Here is a 23,726-nt window from a genome sequence, read left to right on the forward strand (position 1 = left end):
GGGCCCTTAGATCTAGGATGGGACACATCCCCCCCGTCACTTAAGGCGATTTTTTCTTTAAGGCATCTAGTACGCCCTGGTCCACTGGCTAACACAATGATGTGACACTGGGAGGCAGAAAAAGCACTCCAATGTCAGCACTTTTCAGTTTGTCCTCATCAGGATGAGATGGTTGGTGCATTATCCAAAAGGCGGCGAGTGGAGGAGTAGCCTAGTGGACTTTGATGCTGAGGAACTGAGTTTGTTTCCCACTGCAGCTTCTTGTGACTCTGGGTAAGTCACTTAATCCTCCATTGCCCCAGGTACAAAATAAGTATCTGTATATTATATGTAAACCACTTTCAATGTAGTTACAGAAACCTGCCTTTCCTAGGCAGGTTTATCATTTTCAAGAAGTTTCCTACTGATGGAACAAATTCATTGAAAAACCAGTTACAAAAAGTGTCTTTGTCCATCCAAGCATTCCTCTGGTTCCTGTAGGACATCAGAAGTGTGCAACAGGAGCCATGTTTTTAAAGGCCCTAGGATTTTTTGACTTTCCAATGAAAGTCAGTGGTAATTTATGTTTACCAGTTGCACTGCTACAGGCCAGAATAGTCACTCTTTCTTTATTCCATTTAGAACCTGGAGCCTAGGCTTTGAGCTGTGATGCAAGAGTTCTTAATGGCAACATTTTAAAATTTAACCCAGTTTCATCACAGTTGTATATCTGGTCCCTTGATACGCCTGCCTTTTTAAGCAGATGCTGAAATTTCACTTTGAATGTGACAAATCCCTCAGAGTTTGCTTACGGCTTTTCCCTAGCAATGTAGAGCTGCCTAATTCCATCTCGTTTCTTCCAATGATCAATCCACCTGATACTAGAAGTGAAATTAGAGTCATTTTTATTGAATTCCTTTCGAAAAGCAGGGCTTTCTCTTGCAACATAGGTCCTGATATAGGTATGCCCTTATCTGTTTGCTGTGTGAACCACAGGAATAAGGCTTCACTCACCTTCTCATATTCACATTTTTTCATAGTTTTTCTAGTGTTCACTGAAAATAAAGAGATACAATTTGAGGCCCATTTCTCCAGTTCACTGCAGAACTGTTACTCTCACCACTCCTAGTTCTGTTGCAATTTTTTTGGATGGATTCATCCATGTCAATTCTTTCTAAAGCGTCAAGTTTCTGCTCTACAAACAAAACAACTTTTTTCCTCTTTTGACTGGCCATTTCAGAAGTAATTTTCTACAGATCTGAAAGGGAAGAATAAAAATACAGTACTGTAATGTATTGCGCGCTTATTAAAAAATGTTGCAGAAAAAGAGAGTAAAACTCACTGTGCAATAAAAGTAGGATTCCTGGCTCCCAAAGGTGCTGTTTTGCAGTAAAAGCAGGGTCTCGGGGAGGAAGTGACATCATGAGGCTGAATGGCCGCCTGAGCTTTTAGCTCCTGCACTTCCCTGCTACTAACTTGCAATATCTGCCAATATCGGATCCCGATTTACTTTCGAATTGCATGGGGAGACTCGTGGTGAGCCAGAGATTAAGAATGAGCAGAAATCCAGGGTTGCAGAATCGGGAGGGCGAGCACTGTTCGATGAGAAAGGTAGCGAAGGGTCTCTCAAGACACGTGTCGCCTGCGCCCGGCCGTTCATCGGATTCAGACTCAGCCTCTTCTCAAGTTGATGTAAGATGCCCAATCCCTAAAAAAGGTATTCCGAAGGATCTAAGGGCCTGGAGGAAATCAGAGCGACTAGGATTGAGATCTTAGAGCATGTGGACTCTATTTGCATAGACCTCCGCGAATTAGGAGGTAGGGTTGAGGCTCTGGAGGAGCGCGCAGATGAGCAGGCTGAGAGACTCGCTGCGGTGGATACCCGACTCTTGCATAACCTCAGGTTCCGCGGGGTGCCACAAAATGAAAATATGGAGGACGTTCCTGCAGTGGTCCGTGTGTTATGTGTGAAAATTATGGGTGATTCCTTGGACGCTGAAGCTGTTGAGATTGACCGTGCACACAGGGTGCTTGTGGCAACAAGAGATAATAGACCTCGGGACATAATAGTGCAATTCTCCTCTTTTGCATTTAAAGATAAGCCATGGCTGAAAGCGCGCCAATTACAGTATTTTTGAAACCTATTTTTCAGATGTTTTTCTATGCTGTTCTTCTGCAGTGCATCTAACTCTCAAAGGGGTGTGTCAGGGGTATGTTAAGGGCAGGGTTTGGGCATTCCTAAAACTTGAAAATGGAACCTTGCATCATGTAGCTATAGGAAAGAGGAAACCGAAATATAACTACGTGATATTTAGGATAGTTAGGAGTCACCGACCAGGAAAAGGATCTAGGAGTCATCGTTGATGATACTTTGAAACCCTCTGCTCAGTGTGCTGCAGCAGCAAAGAAAACAAATAGAATGTTAGGCATTATTAGGAAAGGAATGGAAAATAAAATTGAAGATGTTATAATGCCTTTGTATGACTCCATGGTGCGACCGCACCTCGAATACTGTGTGCAGTTCTGGTCACCGCATCTCAAAAAAGATATAGTGGAATTAGAAAAGGTACAGAGAAGGGCGACAAAAATGATAAAGGGGATGGGATGACTTCCCTTAAAGGAAAGGCTGAAACGGCTTGGGTTCTTCAGCTTGGACAAAAGACAGCTGAGGGATATAAGATAGAGGTATATAAAATACTGAGTGGAGTGGAATGGGTAGACGTGAATCACTTGTTTACTCTTTCCAAAAATACTAGGACTAGGGGGCATGCAATGAAGCTACAAAGTAGTAACTTTAAAACAAATCGGAGAAAATATTTCTTCACTCAGTGTGTAATTAAACTCTGGAATTTGTTGCCAGAGAATGTGGTAAAAGCAGTTAGCTTAGCATGGTTTAAAAAAGGTTTGAGTAGCTTCCTAAAAGAAAAGTCCATAAGCCACTATTAAAATGGACTTGGGAAAATCCACTGCTTATTTCCGGGATAAGCAGCATAAAATGCATTGTACTGTTTTGGGATCTTGCCAGGTACTTGTGACCTGGATTGGCCACTATTGGAAACAGGATACGGGGCCTGATGGATCTTTCGGTCTGTCCCAGTATGGCAATACTTATGTACTTTCAGCCATAATGGAACAAAACTAAGACATTTTGATCTAGACCTCTTTTTAGTAACAAATAAGGCACAAAAAGTTGCCCTAAATGACCAGAAGACCACTGGAGGGAATCAGGGATGATCTCCTCTTACTCACCCAGTGGTCCCTGACCCCTTTCCACCCCCCAAAAATGTGATTAAAAATATTACTTACCAGCCTCTATGACAGCCTCAGATTTTATAGCCAGGTCTATTAGAGCAGCATGCAGATGGAGTAGTCTAGTGGTCAGTACAATGCACTGTAGACAGGTAGACCCAGGCCCATACTTTCCCCTATCTGTTACACCTGTGGTGGAAACTGTGAGCTCTCCAAAACTCACCAGAACCCCACTGTATCCACATATAGGTGCCCCCTTCAACAATAAAAGCTATTGTAGTGGTGTGCAGTTGGGGGTAGTGGATTTTGGAGGGCTCAGCAGACAAGAAAAAGGAGCAGTGGTGAGGTGAGGTGTACCTTGGGGCATTTATGTGAAGTCCACAGCAGTGCCATCTAGGGTGCCCTACTCTCCTGGGATGTCTGGGGGACCAGTCTACTAAAAATGCTGGCCCCTCCTACATCCCAATGGCTTGATTTTCTACGTTTTTCACTTGGACTTTTTTTTTTTAATAGTAAACAAAACTCCCATATACAAGGCACAAAACCTTGTTCAAAACAGCATTTAAAAAAAAAAAACCAGATAGATTTTCTTTTTCGAAAATGAACTTCTTTCCTATTCAGATTTTGGACGTTTTGTGCAAAACATCCAAAGTCAGACTTAGACGTCATATCAAAAATGCCCCTCTTTTATGTTCTGATTGAACAGTGTAGCCCCTGACGCAACCTCTTGGAAGGCGAAATGTGGCCATGTCGGGCATCTCGAGCAATAAATATATGTTTCTTCAATATAGTGGTGGTCTGCTCTATTCTGTTTCTGGACTGATTACATGGAAATCAACACCGCTTTGCTGTTGTACAGACTGTTTATGGATCAGCTTTTTCTGTGCAAAATGAGAGAACTTGCTATGTGCAGTATGGTGCATAGATTGCATACAAATGGCGTGGAGTTGTATCTTTGTGCAGAAGATTGTGACAATTCTTGATTATGCTTCCTCTTTTAGGAGGAGCATTCCTTTAAAGAGTGCCTTGTGCATTCCATAGAGATGCCCTCGTCAGCTTGCTTCTCACCTTTATCAGACTTTAATCAGCAAAAGTTTGAGAGCTTCCATCTTGAAGATCCTGTCCTGCCTGGCCCTTGAGGACATTCTCCAAGAACTGGGCACAGTTGGGAATATCAAGGTCCAGGTTGAGCTATTCATAGAAGCTTTTCTGGAAGCCCACTGAGGCCCCCCCCTCCCTGCTAAAGAGACACTTTTGAACTCCCTCCCATAGGAAGCTGACGAGAAGACAAGGTAATTCAAACTCAATCTTTAAGGAGAAAAAAAAAGGACTCGGAGGAAAACAGAAAAAGAGAAACAAGTGCATCTAGAGCCTAACATGTGGCTACTTAGGGTTAGTGACAAAAGAAGAAGGAGTAAGACTGTTGTCTATGCACTCACTCAAAGAAAGACTTGAGGAGTCTTCTAAGCTCCTATCTATGTGGAAAGTCTTGCATGTGTTCAAAGAAACCTTTTTGGTTCTCCTGAGCTCTGAGAGCACACTATCCAGCTTAATTTCGAAAGAGATCCCCGGCCATCTTCCGACACAAATTGGGAGATGGCCAGTGATCTCCTGAAGCCGGCCAAATCGGTATAATCGAAAGCCGATTTTGACCGGCTTCAACTGCTTTCCGTCATGGAGGTGGCCAAACTTCAAGGGGGCATGTCGGTAGCGTAGCGAAGGCGGGACAGGGCGGAACGAGGGCGTGCTTTGAGATGGCCGGCTTCGCCCGATAATGGAAAAAAGAAGGGCATCCCTAGCGAGAATTTGGTCCGCATTATTTGGTCCCTTTTTTTCAGGTCCAAGTCCCCAAAAAGTGCCTGAACTGACCAGATGACCACCAGAGGGAATCAGGGATCACCTGCCCTTACTCCCCCAGTGGTCACCAACCCCCACCCACTCTCAAAAAAACAATTTTAAAAACTTTTTTTGCCAGCCTCAAATGTCACACTCAGGTTCATCGCAGCAGTATACAGGTTCCTGGAGTAGTTTTGGTGGGTGCAGTGGACTTCAGGCAGGCGGACCCAGGCCCATCCTCCCCCCTACCTGTTACACTTGTGGTGGTAAATGGGAGCCCTCCAACCCCCCCCCCCAAACCCACTGTACCCACATGTAGGTGCTCCCCTTCACCCATAAGGGCTATGGTAATGGTGTAGAGTTGTGGGTATTGGGTTTGGGGGGGATTTGGGGGGCTCAGCACCCAAGGTAAGGGAGCTAAGCACCTGGGAGCTATTTTTATTTTTTAATATTTAGAAGTGCCCCCTAGGTGCCCGGTTTGTTTCCTTGCATGTCAGGGGGACCAATGCACTACAAATGCTGGCCCCTCCCACGACCAAATGCCTTGGATTTGGCCGGGTTTGAGATCACTGGCCTCGGTTTCCATTAAGGGCAAAAACTGAGGCCGGACATCTCAAACCCGGCCATCTCTGACATTTGGGTGGCTCCAACCGTATTATCGAAAAAAAAGATGGCCGGCCATCTTTTTCAAAAATACGGTTGGCCCCGCCCCTTTGCGGCGCCGTCCTCGGAGATGGCCGCCCTTAGAGATGGGCATCCCTGTTTGAAAATGCCCCTCCACGTCAGTTCTATCAGGTAATGTAATTCAACTGCGTGGTTGATTAATCCTGTTTGTTGACAGAGAATATCTAGTTAACTGTGGTCAAATAAACAACTTTACTTTACCTTATAATTTATTAACTTGATATAATGCTTTTCAGGGGTACATAACAAAAATGTGTACATGGGGTGGGGGGGGGGGAGACAAAGAGAGGATGTACAAAAGTATCCTGGGGTAAGGCAATAACCCCTTCTTCCCTCTATGATGACAAAAAAAACCAAGAGATTGTCAGAAACCAATGCCCATTTCCTCTTCTAGGTTGAAAGGAATAGTACAAAAGGATTAATTTTTCTAACTCTTCTCACTGTCTACCTAATAGCAAAATTATAAAGATCTCATTCCTCATTCTGAGTGCCTTCCAAAAAATAATGGGGAGAGACCCCCAAATGGTATTTTCATATACTGGCCGGCAAGAACTGGAAGACAGAAGAGAAGCTGGGTTTACTTTTTCAAAAAGTATGAGAAAGAAGAGAAGGGCAGGCACACAAGATGGTTGGGAAGGCTTCTAAATTGTACTAAGAGGCAAGCAGAAGCAAGGAAAGGGAGCATCAGTTCCTATCTTTAATATTTTGACAAAGAGCAGGGAAGGAAAGGAGAACCCTTGTGAGGTGAGTGCTTGGGGGGGGGGGGGGGGGAGTTAAAAGGACTTAGCCTGATTTTTAGCAGTAACTGCCGTTTATAAAAGGGAACCCAGGCACACTATATCTAACCAGTTAATTTTTTCCCAGCTAGACTTAGAATTCAGCCAGAATCCTAGCCCATTAGAGTCATCTAAAGATTCACCTAAAGAAAAGTGGCTAAAATTAAACTGATCATCCTGTCTGCTTAGTAAATCTTTGAGGAGCCCTTTTATAGAGCGGTGGTAAGCCCAATGCAGGACTATCGTTCGCTCTTCCGGGATTACAGCCAGCCCAATGCAGCCGCCAGCGGTAGTCCCACCCTGAACAAATGCCATTTCCGAGGGAAAAAGAAAACCCACAGAAATAGCTTGAGTGGTGATAACCTGGAGGTAATCGGGCATCGCCGTGTGCTACCCAGTTGCCACCGGGTTAGCATGGGAGCCCTTATCACCACCTCAATGTGTGGTGGTAAGGGCTCCCTGCTGCATGGCCATATGGTAAGAGTTCTCTTACCCCATGGTCATGTGTGCTGGGGGCTTTTGTTTACCTGCAGCTTGGTAAAAGGACACCTGAAAATGACTTCATTTATAGAGATATGTTAAACATCTTTATAAAGAGATTCACACAAAACAGTGTACTGCAAGTATAGCTTGACTTTTGCTGCTGTATCCTACTTTTGGTCTGTGAAGGTATAAGGGAGGAGCTGGTATACATATTGATAAATGGAATGAAACAAAACATCATAACTCATTTATTTATTTATTTTATTGCATTTGTATCCCACATTTTCCCACCTATTTGCAGGCTCAATGTGGCTTACAGAAAGGGGCATAATCGAACGGAAACGTCTATCTCCATGGGCGTTTATCTCCGAGAACGTGTCCGTGAAGGGGCGGACCGAACCATATTTTCAAAAAACATGGACGTTTATCTTTTTTTGAGCTGGGCATTTTTGTTTTTCAGCGATAATGGAAAATGAAAGCGCCCAGCTCAAAAACGAATAACTCCAAGACATTTATTCATGGGAGGGGCCAGGATTCGTAGTGCACTGGTCCCCCTCACATGCCAGGACACCAACCGGGCACCCTAGGGGGCACTTTTACAAAAAAAAAAAACGTAAAACAGCTCCCAGGTGCATAGCACCCTTCCCTTGGGTGTTGAGCCCCCCAAATCCCCCTCAAAACCCACTACCCACAAGTCTACACCATTATTATAGCCCTAAGGGGTGAAGGGGGGCACTTACATGTGGGTACAGTGGGTTTGGGGGGCGGTTTGGAGGGCTCCCATTTACCAGCACAAGTGTAACAGGTGGGGGGGGGGGATGGGCCTGGGTCCACCTGCCTGAAGTCCACTGCACCCCCTAATAACTGCTCCAGTGACCTGCATACTGCTGCCAGGGAGGTGGGTATGACATTTGAGGGTGAAAATAAACAGTTGTGAAACGGCATATTTTGTGGTGGGAGGGGGTTTATAACCACTGGGGGAGTCAGGGGAGGTCATCCCCGATTCCCTCCAGTGGTCATCTGGTCATTTAGGGCACTTTTTAGGGCCTTATTCGTGGAAAAACAGGGTCCAGGAAAAGTGCCCTAAATTCTCGCTAAAAACGCATATTTTTTCCCATTATCGGCGAAAGGCGCCCATCTCTGATCGGCAGATAACCACGCCCCAGTTCCGCCTTCACCACGCCTTCGACACGCCCCCATCAACTTTGTCCGCATCCGCGACGGAGTGCAGTTGAAAACGTCCAAATTCGGATTTCGATTATACCGCTTTATTCGTTTTTGTGAGATAAACGTCTATCTCCCGATTTGGGTCACAATATAGGCGTTTTTCTTTTTCGATTATAAGCAGGAGAGTGTTGTTATGACAAAGTCATTCCATGATATCAGATATAGTTATTAACGTACAAAGATTAAGTAAGGGAAGAGAGAAGGAAGGTGTTAGGCAAGATAGAAGGTATAGAAGGTGGACTTTAATAACTGGGTGGATTGGTGAGGTAGTTTTGTAAGGCTAAGAGTTCTCTTTGTAGGCCTTGTTGAAGAGATGTGTCTTCAAAGATTTGCGGAAGTTAGTTATTTCGTCAATGGTTCTCATGGCTGTAGATAATGCATTCCACAGCTATGTGCTCATGTAAGAGAAGATGGTGGCGTGTGTCAGCTTGTATTTTAGACCTTTACAGCTGGGGAAGTGTAGATTGAGAAATTTGCGGGATGATCTTATGGCATTTCTGGGAGGCAAGTCCATGAGGTTTATCATGTAGATTGGGGCGTCTGCGTGAATGATTTTGTGTACAATAATGCAGATCTTGAACACAATGCGTTCCTTGAGTGGGAGCCAATGAAGTTTCTCTCTTAGGGGTTTTGCACTTTCATATTTAGTTTTTCCAAATATAAGTCTAGCGGCGGTATTCTGGGCTGTTTGGAGTTTTTTGATAGTCTGTTCTTTGCAGCCAGCGTACAGTGCGTTGCAGTAGTCCAGATGACTTATTACCATTGACTGTACCAGGGTACGGAAGATATATCTCAGGAAGAAAGGTTTTACTCTTTTGAGTTTCCACATGGAGTGGAACATCTTTTTCATTGTGTTCTTCATGTGAGCATCGAGTGTGAGGTTTCGGTCGATGGTAACTCCAAGAATTTTCAGATTATGGTGTAATTATGGTGGAGTAGTAATTTTTGTTGTGTTGTGAGGTCAGTACAAGACATTGTGTTTTTTCAGCGTTGAGTTTTAGCTGGAATGCATCCACCCAGGAGTGCATGATTTGGAGGCTTTGGTTGATCTCGTTGGTGATTTTGTTTAAATCATGTTTGAACGGGATGTAAACTGTGACATCGTCTGCATATATACAAGCCAAAGAACTCAACTAAACTTTTAAAAATGTAGTCCATATTAACTTAAAAGAGAAGCAGAATGACTTAAAAATAGTTTAGAAAAATTACAGGGTTCAATTATAATGTGATTATAGAGGTATATTTTGAAAGCACTTAGACTTACAAAGTTCCATGCGTTACTATGTAACTTTGTAAGTCAAAGTGCTTTGAAAATGAGCCCCATATTGTATTATGGTAATTCTCACTGTGTATCATTCTTTAGATATTATTTTACTAACACTTACCTTTTGATTGCTACTAGTTCACCTGATTCATTGCTTTTCCCCATAAGTACACTCCCATAGGTGCCATCTCCAAGTTGTTTTAATGTTGTGTACCGATTCATTTTGTAAAGCCAGCTCTAATGTCTTCTTTTCTTGAAGGAATTCACATGCCTTTTCAGTCAAGGATCCGGTTTTCCAAAAACTGTCTTTACCTATGTGGGTGATTTGCGATTATGACAGCCAGTTTTCTTTGTTTTTTTTTCTTAACCGATAAATCTAATCTTGATTAGATCCAGCCATGCAGTAGCAGACCCAGGAATAATAATGCCTTCTCAGATGCATCCTTTAAAAAAAAACAAAAAACAAACATGGTACACTTAAAAACATTATCAAGAAAAAAGAACTATGTAATAAATCTTAAACATTTAAAAAGGTAAACTTTCTGTATTAAAAAAAATTAGGTGCTTTTCTTCTTGTTAATTCCTATTCTATTAAGGCCTACAGACTGAGACTTGGAACAATTGCTTGGTGAGTGTAAATGAACGTAGCAACTTCAAATGCAAGCTGCATAAAAACAATGACTGTTCTGTCTTCGCCTGCTCCTTGTAATAGCCCTGCCCACCCAATCTTGGCATTTCTATAGCAAATTTACCCACAGAGGACTGTTTTTAACTTTATCTTTATTAGTTTCAAAATAATTACAAGACAACTCTTGTACAAGAAATATAGTGAGAAAAAGCATATAAAGAAAAACGATTATAAGAAAAATATAATATTTCAAGCAAGAAAAATACAAGCTTTCTACGCAATTTAGCCCATAAATACTGGGGTTTACCAAGAATGCAATAACCAGGGAGCTAAATAGGAAACTAAAATAAAACAAAAATCTAACTGTAAGGAGGTTTCTCAATCAACTTAATAGACCTGAGGGAATTGAAGCTACTCTCTCTGAGGGAAATTTCTTAATATTCAGAAACAATTTAAGCTGTTGAGGGATAAAGAAAACATACTGTACATTTTCATATTTCACTAAACATTTATAAGGAAATTGTAACTGAAACACTGTGCCAAGAGCCATAAGCTCTTGGTGCACTGTGAAAGAAATTTTTTGCCTCTCTTGCGTAGCCCTAGAGAGATCAGGAAAAATTCAGACTTTCTGTCCCTCAAACACACTTGGAGCCTTCTGAAAATATAAAGGGAAGGGAAAGGGAAATGAGACTTGATATACCGCCTTTCTGTGGTATTTTGCAACTATATTCAAAGCGGTTTACATATATACAGGTACTTATTTTGTACCTGGGGCAATGGAGGGTTAAGTGACTTGCCCATAGTCACAAGGAGCTGCAGTGGGAATTGAACCCAGTTCCCCAGGATCAAAGTCCACTGCTCTAACCACTAGGCCACTCCTCGAGTTACCAGTAACCAACAAAGTGGCTCCAAAGCCCCAGATGTATCCAAACTATCATATGAAGCCACTAAAGCATTTAAATAATTCCCAGCTTCTTATGCAGATACATGCCCCTTCTTCCTTGTAGGCAAAAAATAAATTTTGCCTACTGATGGTAAAGCTTCCGGAGGATATTCTAATATCACCACCAAAAATCTCTTAAATGTTTCTAATAGGGAGACTAAATTTAGCTTAGGGGAAATTAATAAACATATATTCAAATGTCTCACTTGATTTTCCAGATTTTCCATTCTTCTATGCAGCAATTCTTTAGCTTTAATAATGGCAACTTGAACCTCTTTTTTCCCCAGTTAATATCCTCATTGTGCTAACCTGTTGCTGGAACTCCTTCCCTAGTGTGTTAAAGTCAATGTAGATACAGATTGAACCAAAGTTGATAGTTCCAGAGAACCTGTCTGAATGTAAGCTTCCAAATTGGCCAAGCTTCACTCAATGACTCTAAAGTGAAGGCCTTAGAAGGCAAAACAGGGGGCTCTTTACCTGGAACTGCCATCACAGCTGTTTCCATGGACAGTTGCGCTGTTTCAGTTCTCCCAGGTCCAGGAGGAGCAGTCCCTATCTATCTTAGACCGCTCCCACAGGCTGAGTCAGGACCTCCAGCGTCCCCCATTAAAACTATCGAAGGCATCACTTCAATTCCCGTAACTTCTGCCGTAGTCTCCATCTGCGGAAGCGCCGGAGGAATTTGCCGGGGTATTCTTCCCCTCCTGCAACACTTCCCACTTAGGAAGAATGAATGAGTTGAGCCTCTGCTGTTGAAGCGGGGTAGAGATGGCCTCAGAGGGAAAGACCCCCATTTTCCTCTTACGGTTTGAAGGCATCGTTCAGGAAAAGAACACAGTAGAGTTCTTCCCCATGCATCTGCTCGTTGGCCATCTTGTTCTGCCCCTCAGATTTTTAAAAAAATATTGTACATATCAAAAACCATTTATGGGCAAATTGGGAATTGATAGTAATGACTATTCTATTACCCTCCTCAGCTCTTATGGGGTGGGATTTGTGGAGGGCCATAACCGAATGGGCCGGCCATCTACAACGCTGGCCCCGTCAAGCGGCGTACCCGACTGTATTATCGAAACAAGATGGCCGGCTATCTTTCGTTTCGATAATACGGTTGGGGCCGGGCAAATCTCTTAGAGATCGCCGGCGTTAGAGATGGCCGCCATTGGTTTTCGCCGATAATGGAAACTAATGGCGGCCATCTCAAACCCAGCCAAATCCAAGGCATTTGGTCGTGGGAGGAGCCAGCATTTGTAGTGCACTGATCCCCCTCACATGCCAGGACACCAACCAGGCACCCTAGGGGGCACTGCAGTGGACTTCATAGCTCCCCAATGTGGGCCCTACTATCAAGTAATTTTTCACAGTCTGCATGTGTATTAACAACCTTGAATAGTTTTGTGTCATCTGCAAACTTAATCACCTCACTTGTCGTTAACACAGTGTCCACTTACAGTTCCTATTGTAAACTGAAATTGATCTCCTGCCAGCTACAGTAGTGGGCTTAAAGGAAAGATGATTAGAACAAAAGAACATAAGAGTAGCCATAATGGATCAGACCAATGGTCCATCCAGTCCAGAATCCTGTTTCCAACAGTGGCCAATCCAGGTCACAAGTACCTGGCAGAATCCCAAACAGACTGAGTTTCCCACTTAGGTGTATTAAGTTTCAGAGACATTGCAAATAGCTTAGCTGCCATTTGTTGCCTCTGGCATTTGTGCCTGCTTCTGCCACATTGTATGTGTTTGCCCAAAGACTTGATTACAGTAAAAAGTTGATTCGGAACAGCCTTGGGAATGGACTGGTTTACTGAGAGAGTGGCAAGTGTGGAGAAAGAGTAAAGCTGCTTAAGACCTCCCAGGGGATTCTGGTCCCGGCACCAGTCCCAACCAAATAAACACTGTTTCTGTACAAGGGGTACCCAGATTCCAAGTTCAATATAGGCAACTGCCTACCAACCAACCACCCAATGTAAACAAATAAATAAATAAATAAAAAGCTGAATTAGCACAGTTGAATTGCTCTCCTCCTTTGTGCATAAATTTTAAGTAGAAAGTGCCTACTGCACGAGGTTTTCTAAACCTTTGTAACATACTGCTTTTAATTGGCACAAGCTTCCTCTAGGGCTTGCTTTGACATCATTGTGTTGATTCTTAGCACCTCTAGGGAATAAGTGAAGTCAGGCAGTACAGTTTCATTTCCGTTCTCTATTTTTCTAACTAATTAAAGACAGTAAATCACATTAGTTGAAATTTCTTTCACCTGAAACAGAATTCTATCATCAAAGCACTCTCTAAGTTATCTTTTAACAGACAAGCAAAATGCTAAATACCTACATGTCAGTTTGAATATCCTTTTTTGTCTACATAAAAAAATGGTCAGAAGCCAAAAATCTCCATATTTTTAGTCATTTACATAACTCACGAATTCTATAGCCTTGACAGCTTTGTATTCTTACATACATTGGTATACGAGGGGAAAGGTACCTCATGAAAGGCTACAGAGGAAATTGGAGGGTCATGGGATAGGAGGAAATGTCCTATTGTGGATTAAAAACTGGTTAAAGGATAGGAAACAGAGAGTGGGGTTAAATGGGCAGTATTCACAATGGAGAAGGGTAGTTAGTGGGGTTCCTCAGGGGTCTGTGCTAGGACCGCTGCTTTTTAATATATTTATAAATGATTTAGAGATGGGAGTAACTAGCGAGGTAATTAAATTTGCTGATGACACAAAGTTATTCAAAGTCGTTAACTCGCGACAGGATTGTGAAAAATTACAAGAGGACCTTACGAGACTGGGAGACTGGGCGGCTAAATGGCAGATGACGTTTAATGTGAGCAAGTGCAAGGTGATGCATGTGGGAAAAAAGAACCCGAATTATAGCTACGTCATGCAAGGTTCCACGTTAGGAGTTACGGACCAAGAAAGGGATCTGGGTGTCGTTGTCGATAACACACTGAAACCTTCTGCTCAGTGTGCTGCTGCGGCTAGGAAAGCGAATAGAATGTTGGGTATTATTAGGAAAGGTATGGAAAACAGGTGTGAGGATGTTATAATGCCTTTGTATCGCTCCATGGTGCGACCGCACCTTGAGTATTGTGTTCAATTCTGGTCGCCGCATCTCAAGAAAGATATAGTAGAATTGGAAAAGATGCAGCGAAGGGCGACTAAAATGATAGCGGGGATGGGACGACTTCCCTATGAAGAAAGACTAAGGAGGCTAGGGCTATTCAGCTTGGAGAAGAGACGGCTGAGGGGAGACATGATAGAGGTATATAAAATAATGAGTGGAGTGGAACAGGTGGATGTGAAGCGTCTGTTCACGCTTTCCAAAAATACTAGGACTAGGGGGCATGCGATTAAACTACAGTGTAGTAAATTTAAAACAAATCGGAGAAAATTTTTCTTCACCCAACGTGTAATTAAACTCTGGAATTCATTGCCGGAAAATGTGGTGAAGGCGGTTAGCTTAGCAGAGTTTAAAAAGGGGTTGGACGGTTTCCTAAAGGACAAGTCCATAAACCGCTACTAAACGGACTTGGAAAAATCCAAAATTCCAGGAATAACATGTATAGAATGTTTGTACGTTTGGGAAGCTTGCCAGGTGCCCTTGGCCTGGATTGGCCGCTGTCGTGGACAAGATGCTGGGCTCAATGGACCCTTGGTCTTTTCCCAGTATGGCATTACTTATGTACTTATGTACTTATGAAAGATATTGAGAGGAAGGGAAAATTAGGTTCTTAACTTGGTAATTTTCTTTCCTTTTGTCATAGCAGATGAAGCCATTACGTATGGGTTGTGTCCATCAACCAGCAGGGGGAGATAGAGAGCACTCAATTTTTCACAGTGCCTCATGGCCAGCCAGCTCCACTGCCTCTTCAGTATTTGAAGCTGCCAAAGCAGTATGGCAAACCGCAATGGGAATAACATTAACTTTTCTCACAGCGAACAATGGCCCCTTAACAAGGGCATGAACTCAAAAGGAGGGAATGAACACATCCTCCTGGAGGGAATAAACTCGTCCGCCTTATTGTATAACTGGAGGGGATACACGCAAACTCCTGGAGGGAATAAACTCATCCTCCAAAACATAAACTGGAGGGAATGGACTCATCCTCCTATAAGTGAACATGAATCCTGAAGACTGTTTTCCAACTTTCTCCCAAGGAAGGAACTTCAGGAAACAAGAACAGAACCTGAAACAGATTCACAGCATACAGACAATCATACAGGGAGGGCTCATGGCTTCATCTGCTATGACTAAAGGAAAGAAAATTACCAAGGTAAGAACCTAATTTTCCCTTCCTTGTCATCAAGCAGATGAAGCCATTACGTATGGGATGTAACAAAGCAATCCCTATATAGGGTAGGAACGGGTCACACCACGCGCTAGCACTTGTGCTCCAAAACGCGCATCCCTCCTAGCAGCCACATCCAGCCTGTAATGTCGGACAAAAGAGAGCTTAGAAGCCCATGTTGCTGCACTGCATATCTCTTGATGAGAGAGTGCTCCAGTTTCAGCCCAAGAGGAAGAAATCGCTCTGGTAGAATGCGCCTTAAAGACTACAGGCGGAGACCGGCCGGCAAGCAGATAAGCTGAAAAGATAGTTTCTTTGAGCCAGCGGGCAATAGTGGCTTTAGACGCTGGAGACCCTCAGCGAGGACCTGATAGCAAAACAAACAGATGATCATAGATCCTGAAAGAGATAGTAACTCGCAGATACTGCAGCAGAGTCCTGCATACATCCAACAGGTGCAACTGCCCAAAAGATTCTGGAAACTCCTCCTTATCAAAGGAGGAGGGCAACAAAATAGGCTGGTTTAGGTGAGGCCAGGGCTGAGTCAAGGCATCCAACCCTGCTGAGCGAGAATCTCTCCATCTGCTGAAGAAGCACGGGACTTTGGCATTTGAACTTGTCGCCATAAGATCCATCACGGGCTTGCCCCATTTGGCACATATCTGCAGGAATACTTCGTCTGCTAGTTCCCATTCTGCTGGATCGATCTGATGCCTGCTTAGATAATCGGCTTGCACGTTGCTCTGACCTGCAATGTGAGCTGCCGACAGAAACTGAAGATGCAGCTTGGCCCAGTGGCAAATCTGTTCGGCCTGCGCGGCTAGTGCTTTGCACTGAGTGCCGCCTTGTCGATTTATGTAGGCCACTGCTGTCGTGTTGTCCGACATCACTCTGACAGCCAATCCTTCCAGGGTCACTTCAAAAGGCCAGAAGCGCCTGAAACACCGCTTTCAACTCTAGGCGGTTGATGGACCACTCCAACTCCTCGGGTGTCCATAGACCCTGGGCATGCTTCCCCTTACAATGTGCGCCCCAGCCCTTCAGGCTGACATCTGTCACTACTAGACACCAATCGGGGACCACCAGCGGCATTCCTCGCCACAGCACGCTGTCTGAGAGCCACCACTCCATGCTGAGTCGGGCCGCAGGGAGCCAAGAAAGTCTGCATTAATAATCCTGAGAAACTGGAGACCATCTTTGAAGTAGGGAATACTGTAGAGGTCTCAGGTGCCTCTCGCCCAGGGCACCACTTCCAATGTGGCTGTCATCGATCCCAGCAGCTGGACAATGTCCGAAGCTCGCGGGCGAGGCATCCTCAGGAGCAGACGGACCTGATTCTAAAGCTTGCACCGCCTTAGCTTGGGTAGGTATACATAGCCCGAATCTGTGTCGAACCTGGCCCCCAAATATTCTAGAGATTGCGAGGGGGTCAGGTGACCTTTGGCCATATTGACGACCCAGTCTAGAGATTGAAGTACTGAGACCACTCTGGCTGTAGCTTGATAGCTCTCTGTTACAGAGTCTGCTCTGATGAGCCAGTCTCTAGGTACGGGTGAACCCTGATACTTTCTCGCCTGAGCAAAGAAGCTACTACCAACATTACCTTCGAAAAGGTTCGGGGAGCTGTGGCGAGGCCAAAAGGCAAGGCCCGGAACTGGAAATGTTTTCCCAACACTGCAAACCTCAGAAACTTCTGGTGCGGAGGCCAAATTGGTATGTGCAAGTAAGCTTCTTTCAGGTCTAGAGACGTGAGAAACTCTCCTGGCTGTACCGCAGCAATGACAGAGCGCAGGGTTTCCATGTGGAAATGCCGCACTCTCAGGGACTTGTTTAATTCTTTTAAGTCCAGAATAGTGCGAAAAGACCCACCTTTTCGCGGCACCACAAAATAGATGGAGTATCGGCCGTAGCCGTGTTCGGCGGGAGGTACCGGGGACACGGCCCCTAACTGAATCAGACCTTGCAAAGTCTCCTCTACCGCCACCCGTTTGGCGGCAGAACCGCATCGGGACTCCACAAACACGTCTCTTACTGGGGCGTTGAATTCTATTCTGTAGCCATCTCTGATCAGGTCCAGAACCCACTGATCTGAGGAAATATTGGCCCACTCCTCGGCAAAGAGGGAAAGATGTCCTCCGATGACAGGAAGCGAGGAGGGGGCTGGCGCACCATCATTGAGAGGGTCGCCCCTGAACTCCAGGCCTAGAGCCGGTGGCTGCGGAACGCTTGTCCGAGCGAAAGGAGTTCCTCAGCTGAAAAACGGGCACGAGAAGTGAACCCAGCAGAACGCCCCGGGTGGTACCTTCTAGCTTCAAGGAAGCAAGGTCTATAAGAGGAGTGGACCGCCTGGCCCTTGGAGGAAGGCCTCGGCCTATCTTCGGGCAAGCGCTGGGGTATAGGATCTCCCAGGCCTTTAACAATTTTTTTCCCCAACTCCTCACCAAATAGGAGAAGGCCTTGAAAGGGCAACTTCACCAACCTTTGCTTAGAGGCCATATCCGCTGCCCAATGTCGTAGCCAAATAAGACGGCGAGCCGCCACTGCTACTGCCATTTGTTTAGCCGAAGCTCTGACAATATCATAAAGGGCATCAGCCAAAAAAGGACAAGGCCGACTCCAGCCCCGGAGCCACATCCGAGAAGGGGTCCGCTCCATCTCCGGGCTGTTCCATTGCCTGTTGCAACCACACCAGGCAGGCTCTAGCAGCATAACAACTGCATGTTATGCTGCATGGCCCTATGCTGCTGCTGCTAGGGCCACAGACCTTTATGTAAGGAGAGTAAATAAAAGCAAGAGAAAAAGGAAACCGATATGGTTCTCCAAGCAAGTGGCTAAGAAAATAAAGGCTAAAGAGTTAGCATTCCAGAAATATAGAAAATCTCAAGAAGAGGAACACGGGGAGGAATACTGGATGAAACTGAAAGAAGCCAAGAGAGAGGTACGACTGTCGAAGGCACAAGCGGAAGAACAAATGGCTAGAAATGTAATGAGGGGCGACAAAAATTTCTTCAGGTATATTAGTGAAAGGAGAATGACTAAAAAGGGGATTGTGAGACTAAAAGATACAGCGAACCACTATGTAGATAATGATGAAGAAAAAGCCAATTTGCTAAATAGATACTTTTGTTCTGTTCTCACTGAAGAAAATCCTAGAGAAGGACAGAGAGGGACTGGCAAAAGTACACCTGAGAATGGAATGGATAGAGCACCGTTCACGGAAGAGAGTGTGTATCAACAACTTGGAAAGCAAAAGGTGGACAAAGCCATGGGACCGGACGGGATCCACCCCAGAATATTGAGGGAGCTCAGAGAGGTTCTGGCGGGTCCTCTTAAAGATTTGTTTAATAAATCCTTGGAGACTGGAGAGGTTCCGAGGGGCTGGAGAACGGCGGAGGTGGTCCCTCTTCACAAAAGTGGTGATAGGGAAGAAGCTGGAAACTACAGGCCGGTAAGCCTCACTTCGGTTATTGGAAAAGTAATGGAAGCGATGCTGAAGGAAAGGATAGTGAATTTCCTGGAAGCCAATAAGTTGCAAGATCCAAGACAACATGGTTTTACGAAAGGGAAATCGTGCCAAACGAATCTCATTGAATTCTTTGATTGGGTAACTGGAGAATTGAATCATCGACGTGCTATAGACGTAATCTACTTAGATTTTAGCAAAACTTTTGACACGGTTCCCCACAGGAGGCTCTTAAATAAACTAGATGGGCTGAAGATAGGTCCTGAAGTGGTGAACTGGATTAGGAACTGGTTGACGGACAAACGACAGAGGGTGGTGGTAAATGGAGTTCACTCGGAAGAGGGAAAGGTGAGTAGTGGAGTGCCTCAGGGATCGATGCTGGGGCCGATTCTGTTCAATATATTTGTGAGTGACATTGCCAAAGGGTTAGAAGGTAAAGTTTGCCTATTTGCGGATGATACTAAGATTTGCAACAGAGTGGACACTCGGGAGGGAGTGGAAAGCATGAAAAAGGATCTGAGGAAGCTAGAAGAATGGTCTAAGGTTTGGCAATTAAAATTCAATGCGAAGAAATGCAAAGCGATGCATTTAGGGAGTAGAAACCCACGAGAGACTTATGTGTTAGGCGGTGAGAGTCTGATAGGTACTGAGGGGGAGAGGGATCTTGGGGTGATAGTATCCGAGGATCTGAAGGCGACGAAACAGTGTGACAAGGCGGTGGCCGTAGCGAGAAGGTTGCTAGGCTGTATAGAGAGAGGTGTGATCAGCAGAAGAAAGGAAGTGTTGATGCCCCTGTACAAGTCGTTGGTGAGGCCCCACCTGGAGTATTGTGTTCAGTTTTGGAGGTCGTACCTTGCGAAGGATGTTAAAAAAATGGAAGCGGTGCAAAGAAAAGCTACGAGAATGGTATGAGATTTGCATTCCAAGACGTATGAGCAGAGACTTGCTGACCTGAACATGTATACCCTGGAGGAAAGGAGGAACAGGGGTGATATGATACAGACGTTCAAATACTTGAAAGGTATTAATCCGCAAACAAATCTTTTCCGGAGATGGGAAGGCGGTAGAACAAGAGGACATGAAATGAGATTGAAGGGGGCAGACTCAAAAAAGATGTCAGGAAGTATTTTTTCACGGAAAGGGTGGTGGATGCTTGGAATGCCCTCCCGCGGGAGGTGGTGGAGATGAAAACGGTAATGGAATTCAAACATGCATGGGATATGCATAAAGGAATCCTGTGCAGTAGGAATGGATCCTCAGAAGCTTAGCCAAAATTGAGTGGCGGAGCAGGTGGAGGAAGAGAGGTTGGTGGTTGGGAGGTGAGGATAGTGGAGGGCAGACTTATACGGTCTGTGCTGGAGCCAGTGATGGGAGGTGGGACTGGTGGTTGGGAGGTGGGAAATACTGCTGGGCAGACTTGTACGGTCTGTGCCCTGAAAAAGGCAGGTACAAATCAAGGTAAGGTATATACATACAGTGGTGGAAATAAGTATTTGATCCCTTGCTGATTTTGTAAGTTTGCCCACTGACAAAGACATGAGCAGCCCATAATTGAAGGGTAGGTTATTGGTAACAGTGAGAGATAGCACATCACAAATTAAATCCGGAAAATCACATTGTGGAAAGTATATGAATTTATTTGCATTCTGCAGAGGGAAATAAGTATTTGATCCCCCACCAACCAGTAAGAGATCTGGCCCCTACAGACCAGGTAGATGCTCCAAATCAACTCGTTACCTGCATGACAGACAGCTGTCGGCAATGGTCACCTGTATGAAAGACACCTGTCCACAGACTCAGTGAATCAGTCAGACTCTAACCTCTACAAAATGGCCAAGAGCAAGGAGCTGTCTAAGGATGTCAGGGACAAGATCATACACCTGCACAAGGCTGGAATGGGCTACAAAACCATCAGTAAGACGCTGGGCGAGAAGGAGACAACTGTTGGTGCCATAGTAAGAAAATGGAAGAAGTACAAAATGACTGTCAATCGACAAAGATCTGGGGCTCCACGCAAAATCTCACCTCGTGGGGTATCCTTGATCATGAGGAAGGTTAGAAATCAGCCTACAACTACAAGGGGGGAACTTGTCAATGATCTCAAGGCAGCTGGGACCACTGTCACCACGAAAACCATTGGTAACACATTACGACATAACGGATTGCAATCCTGCAGTGCCCGCAAGGTCCCCCTGCTCCGGAAGGCCCATGTGACGGCCCGTCTGAAGTTTGCCAGTGAACACCTGGATGATGCCGAGAGTGATTGGGAGAAGGTGCTGTGGTCAGATGAGACAAAAATTGAGCTCTTTGGCATGAACTCAACTCGCCGTGTTTGGAGGAAGAGAAATGCTGCCTATGACCCAAAGAACACCGTCCCCACTGTCAAGCATGGAGGTGGAAATGTTATGTTTTGGGGGTGTTTCTCTGCTAAGGGCACAGGACTACTTCACCGCATCAATGGGAGAATGGATGGGGCCATGTACCGTACAATTCTGAGTGACAACCTCCTTCCCTCCGCCAGGGCCTTAAAAATGGGTCGTGGCTGGGTCTTCCAGCACGACAATGACCCAAAACATACAGCCAAGGCAACAAAGGAGTGGCTCAGGAAGAAGCACATTAGGGTCATGGAGTGGCCTAGCCAGTCACCAGACCTTAATCCCATTGAAAACTTATGGAGGGAGCTGAAGCTGCGAGTTGCCAAGCGACAGCCCAGAACTCTTAATGATTTAGAGATGATCTGCAAAGAGGAGTGGACCAAAATTCCTCCTGACATGTGTGCAAACCTCATCATCAACTACAGAAGACGTCTGACCGCTGTGCTTGCCAACAAGGGTTTTGCCACCAAGTATTAGGTCTTGTTTGCCAGAGGGATCAAATACTTATTTCCCTCTGCAGAATGCAAATAAATTCATATACTTTCCACAATGTGATTTTCCGGATTTAATTTGTGATGTGCTATCTCTCACTGTTACCAATAACCTACCCTTCAATTATGGGCTGCTCATGTCTTTGTCAGTGGGCAAACTTACAAAATCAGCAAGGGATCAAATACTTATTTCCACCACTGTATGAGTTTATCTTGTTGGGCAGACTGGATGGACCATGCAGGTCTTTTTCTGCCATCGTCATCTACCATGTTACTATGTTACTATGCATGCAGACCCCGAACAGTAAGACCTGCAATTTCAAAGGACCGTTTAAGTGCTGCTTCCAGCCTACGGTCTTGTATATCCTTCAGGGCAACACCTCCTTCCACAGGGAGGGTAGTTCTCTTTGTCACCGCATTGACCAGGGCATCTACTTTAGGCACTGCAAAGCGAGCCAAATGTTCCTCATGCAGAAAGTATAATTGCCCCATAGCCCTGGAAACTTTCAAAGGTCCCTCGGGGTCAGCCCACTGAGCGGAAATAAGCTCTTGGATGGAGTCATGCAAAGGAAAGGCTCGAGCAGGCTTTTTGGTACTAGCCATCCTAGGATTCACAGAGGAGGCCGTGCCACCGTCAGGCTCTTCAATAGAAAGGACCTGTAGGGCATCTGAAATGAGCGCTGGCAGCTCATCACGGTGGAAAATCCTCACCGTGGAGGGATCATCCAGATCATGTGGTAATTCTGCACCTGACTCCTCAGACCACGAAGGCCTGCCAGAACTCTCCAAATCCTCACAGCCCGACCACGGGGGGGAAAAAGGAGGTGCACCACAATCTGAAGGGGAATTAGCCCTTCTACGCTTTTCTTTATGCCAATTATCATGGAAAATAGCCTCAGCGGGCAGTCCCAGGCCAGAATCCACCGGGGGGGGGGGGAATAGAAGGGGCCTCAGACGACCCTTGAGGGAGAGCTCTTTTCAGCATGTATGCTTTATGCAATAATAACACAAAATCAGGGGAGAAAAACTCACCCTGGCATCCAGATCCCGTCTGGGGCTAGCCGCTCCCTGAATAGCCTCAATTCGAAGTGCCCCCCCCCCCCCGGGCTCAGGGCTCTCCGTCTCTACGGAGGCTGCGCCATGCGGAGAATTCAAAATGGCGTCCGCTGCCAGCTCTGAGCGGGAAGAATCATCGCTCGCCATGCTTGGGCTGGCTCTTACACCTGTACAGCACGATTTACAGAGCCCCGCTGCTGATTTGCTCCGGAGGCTCAGATGAGTGGGAAAGGCAGGGAAAGGCGAACCAATGTGCCTGCATCCACTGAGTGGGAAAGGACAGGGAAAAGCAAGCTAATATGTCCACATCCATGGGGGCATGGGTAAGGCAGGGAAAGGGCTAACTTATGTGCCTTCAAAGTGAAGCTGCTATAGCCTCTAACACCCCGGCTAACAACTGGCAAGCCAGGAGCCACCCCCAGGCAGATTTTTGATGGAGCTCGAAGAAGCTGCATCCACCCTGCTTGGGGAGATAGAGAATACTGAAGAGGCAGTGGAGCTGGCTGGCCTTGAGGCACTGTGAAAAGTTGAGTGCTCTCTATCTCCCCCTGCTGGTTGATGGACACAACCCATACGTAATGGCTTCATCTGCTTGATGACAAGGAAACTACTCATTTCTTTTTGGCACATTTAAAAATAAAATGCCCTGAAATGTAAGTTGGCATTTCAATATCTATGGAATAATTTTTAACAAGTCCCTAGGCAAACAAATGTGCAAGATTAATTTAAAATGCTTCAATGAGTTTATAGGTCATAAAGAAATCCTATTGTAATCAGATTGTTCCTTTATCTTAATAATCGCTTTGCATAGGATTAAGAAAGGGCAGCTGTAGGACAAAAAGCATTCTCTGTACTATACAAGTACTATAAAAGGTAAAATTCAGGCAACAATTTCATTATTTTTTCTACTCACATGATGTTTAAAAAGAACCTGCTATTAATTTTAAAAGAAATCCCCCTCACTAAAATCAACAGA

The 23,726-nt window shown here is 45.1% G+C and overlaps 1 protein-coding gene across 1 annotated transcript in view; it reads right to left on the bottom strand.

The window, feature by feature from the left end:
• MAK (male germ cell associated kinase) overlaps positions 1-23,726 on the bottom strand; it is a 385,342-nt gene that overhangs the window by 335,101 nt on the left and 26,515 nt on the right. The window contains exon 2 of the mRNA XM_030209100.1: positions 9,620-9,941. Coding sequence (XP_030064960.1) covers positions 9,620-9,720 — 101 coding nt within the window. The 5' untranslated portion in view covers positions 9,721-9,941. The remainder of the gene's footprint in view (positions 1-9,619; positions 9,942-23,726) is intronic.

Source organism: Microcaecilia unicolor, chromosome 1 (genome assembly GCF_901765095.1).
Source record: "Microcaecilia unicolor chromosome 1, aMicUni1.1, whole genome shotgun sequence".
Lineage (NCBI taxonomy): Eukaryota > Metazoa > Chordata > Amphibia > Gymnophiona > Siphonopidae > Microcaecilia > Microcaecilia unicolor.